Raw genomic sequence first — 3,201 nt, forward strand, 5'->3', positions numbered from 1 at the left:
CCATAGTATACTTATTATTTGTCCTTTTAGTTGAAATTAAGACTGTCAAGATTTTATTTTATTTTGTTATACTTATAAGAATTCCTTGCCAAATACTGTAAGAGGTGTACTACTACCGTTGTATTTTTGGCGTAAATAAATAAATAAATAAAAATAAATAAATAAATCTCTACCCTCCATTGTATTATTCATGTATACAATGGCAATAATTACGGTAGCTTTTTAATTTTCCCTTCCGGCAACACAGGCATGAAGTAAAATTGTCTCAATTCCTCCTTCGGCTAACGTTAATTTTTCTGAATTTATCTAAAAAGAATATACTTTCAAGGCATTGTAGCTTAAATACATGAAACCAGAATATCATCTTAATTCAACAGCAATGTTTCTATGGATATAAGTCGTATATAGTGGTTTAGAGTAGTGTTATTAGAGTCAGTGGATCTTTGAAAAGTTTACCTCCTCAGCCGTTTTTAGCCAAGTACGGGCATTGTGCTGATATTCTGAAGTTTAAGTTAACGGGGACGCAATGTCCGGCCGGAGGAAACCCCCGAGCTTTAACTTCAAAGCAAAAGAAGAAAAGCCAGAGGTGTAAGTAAAATTTTGTACCTCACTTTACAATTTTCACAAACAAGGTACCCTAGTTACAATTACAGCACAGAGAAATAAGTATCGAATAAAGGACATTGTAAATATCATTTATTCTATGAATATTATCCAAAATAATCAATATTGATTGAGAAAGTTTTGTTAAAAAATCTTAACCTCTGTTTTGAAACTCACAAATTATATAATGAAAACAATTATTCCCATGAACTTATGTCATTTGTAAAAAAAACTTAGGTACCTATATATTTCAATACTGTCCAGTCTATGTGACACTCTTAAAAATCTAAGTAGGATAGAATGTCTTCCCTCCCAGGAACCAGCTCTAACTTGTTTGTTTACTTGTAATGAACCTCCAACAGTAGGCATATCAACATTGAACTATTTTGGTTGTAGTTAACAGATCTGAGTAATGACTATCATCTGCTTTATAAAAAAACACATTCATATTTTTCGTTAAAAGTTTGCCCTTATTATATTCAAGGTGCTCTTTACAAAACAAATTAAAAAAAACTGAATGATTGCAGTGTCACTCCCCCAAGAAACCTTGAAGAGCGAACTACAATTACAATTGGTGATAACACTTTCACTGTCCATGCCGATGACTTGGTGAAGATTTGTGATCTAGGCCGTGGAGCCTATGGTATTGTGGAGAAGATGCATCACAGACCCAGTGACACTATCATGGCAGTCAAGGTATAATTATTATTAAGGCAATTCATAATCACATTGGCTAGCTTGTAATGATAGTGTAGGAATTATAAATAAATAAATAATAAAATTAGAATTATAAATAAAAAAAGGAGGTAGTGGATGAATCCTATGTGAAACACGATTTTTTTTGTTATTTCTGTTTTACTTGATCTGTTTTCTGATTTCCACAACAGGTTATACAGAACCAAGCCAACAGAAATATAATCATTTTGCCTAATTTCTGATGGAATACAAAATTTTGTGATCAAACTAATTTTTTGTTATGTGAAAGTACAATATATTTTACCCACAAAAACAGGTTCTTATTTTTTTAATACTTAAAATATCTGAACTGTCATCAATTCTGAAAATTTAATAATTTGGCTGTGCCAAATTAATAAAGTCAACAGCAGGTAGTACCATGTTTGCAACATTGTCTGTAATGTTGCGCGTTGCTGAAAATCAGTGGTTTGTTCTGCCAACAAAGTTTGTTAGCTCAGTGATATGTCTGTATCTAAAACCTTGATTGCTATGGCAGCACACATGTTAATATTAATTGTCCATGATTTTACATACAAAATGTTTGTGCCAGGTTCATTATTAATTTTTTATTTATATATCTTCCTGGGCAAAGTAGCTGAGAAACTTGATGATAACAGGGTTAAGTGTTGATATTTATTTGTTACAGAGAATTACATTCAACAACCAATCATTGGAATTGAAGCGTTTGTTGATGGATTTGGACGTATCAATGAGGGCCAGTGCGTGTCCATACACAGTACATTTCTATGGTGCCATGTTCCGGGAGGGCGACGTCTGGATCTGCATGGAAGTCATGGACACTAGTCTTGATAAATTTTATACTAAAGTCTACAAAAACAACCGGACTATACCTGAAAGTATTCTTGGTAAGATAGCCTTTTCGGTTGTAAGTGCCTTGAATTACCTCTACTCTCAGCTCAGGGTCATACACAGAGATGTGAAGCCATCAAATATTCTGATCAACAGACAGGGTGAAGTCAAAATGTGCGATTTTGGCATTTCCGGTTATCTTGTTAACTCTATAGCGAAAACAATAGATGCGGGGTGCAAGCCGTACATGGCGCCGGAGAGAATCGACCCGCACGGGAATCCCGCGCAGTACGACATCCGTAGCGACGTGTGGTCACTCGGTATTGCCATGATTGAACTCGCGACCGGGAAATTTCCTTATCAGAACTGGCCGACACCATTCGAACAGTTGAAACAAGTCGTGACCGACGACCCGCCGAGACTGCCCGCCGGGCAGTTTTCAGCCGATTTTGAAGACTTCATAGTACAGTGTCTACAGAAGGATTACAAGAACAGACCAAATTATAACATGTTACTGTCACATAAGTTTTGTTTAGAACACGGCACTAAAGAAGTGGACGTCGCGTCGTTTGTTCAAGAAATTCTAGATTTACCTGATGACTCCTAGTGAAAGGAAGAATGTGTTTAACTATGATTAACAGTAGGTATAAGAATTGTTATTAACATTTTAATTTATAAAAACTAGTGATGAACTCCAGTAGGATATAACAATGATATCTAGTAAAAGTTAGCTGTAAAGAGAATTCTACATTACATGCAATTATTGTTTAACCATATTTCTAAGTTATATTTTGTTATCTTTTAAACATTGTAAATTATGAAACCTTTGTATTGTCAATTATAAAAAGTCATGTTTTTGTAGGATGTGCTGACGAAGTCTGAACCCTGCTAGAAATGTATAAATACATCACAACTAATTGGTATTAATAAAACCATTGTTTAAAAGCGTTATTTAATTTTTGATTATGTTCCTTTTGATTTCGAATGATCGAATGTCTCGCTTTATCTAAGTAGTGAAAACCAAAGAGGACTGTTAAATAGAAATCCACACAA

At 34.3% G+C, this 3,201-nt stretch overlaps 1 protein-coding gene across 1 annotated transcript; it reads left to right on the forward strand.

Annotated features, from left to right (window-relative positions):
* The first annotated feature begins 238 nt into the window (after positions 1 to 238).
* Positions 239 to 3,099, forward strand: LOC106142380 (dual specificity mitogen-activated protein kinase kinase 6). The gene is made up of 3 exons (XM_013344121.2): positions 239 to 588; positions 1,131 to 1,299; positions 1,985 to 3,099. Exons 1-3 carry the CDS (start codon positions 527 to 529, stop codon positions 2,753 to 2,755), a joined length of 1,002 nt encoding a protein of 333 aa, XP_013199575.1. The 5' UTR covers positions 239 to 526; the 3' UTR covers positions 2,756 to 3,099.
* Positions 3,100 to 3,201: the final 102 nt, after the last annotated feature.

The sequence above is a fragment of the Amyelois transitella genome, chromosome 12 (genome assembly GCF_032362555.1).
Source record: "Amyelois transitella isolate CPQ chromosome 12, ilAmyTran1.1, whole genome shotgun sequence".
Classification (NCBI taxonomy): domain Eukaryota; kingdom Metazoa; phylum Arthropoda; class Insecta; order Lepidoptera; family Pyralidae; genus Amyelois; species Amyelois transitella.

Excerpts from the sequence above, each read along its gene's own strand:
- LOC106142380 (XM_013344121.2), top strand. The coding sequence starts at position 527 with ATGTCCGGCCGGAGGAAACCCCCGAGCTTTAACTTCAAAGCAAAAGAA. Across the intron at positions 589-1,130 it reads AAAGAAGAAAAGCCAGAGGT|TGTCACTCCCCCAAGAAACC; the intron begins GTAAGTAAAATT and ends GAATGATTGCAG. Across the intron at positions 1,300-1,984 it reads ACACTATCATGGCAGTCAAG|AGAATTACATTCAACAACCA; the intron begins GTATAATTATTA and ends TATTTGTTACAG.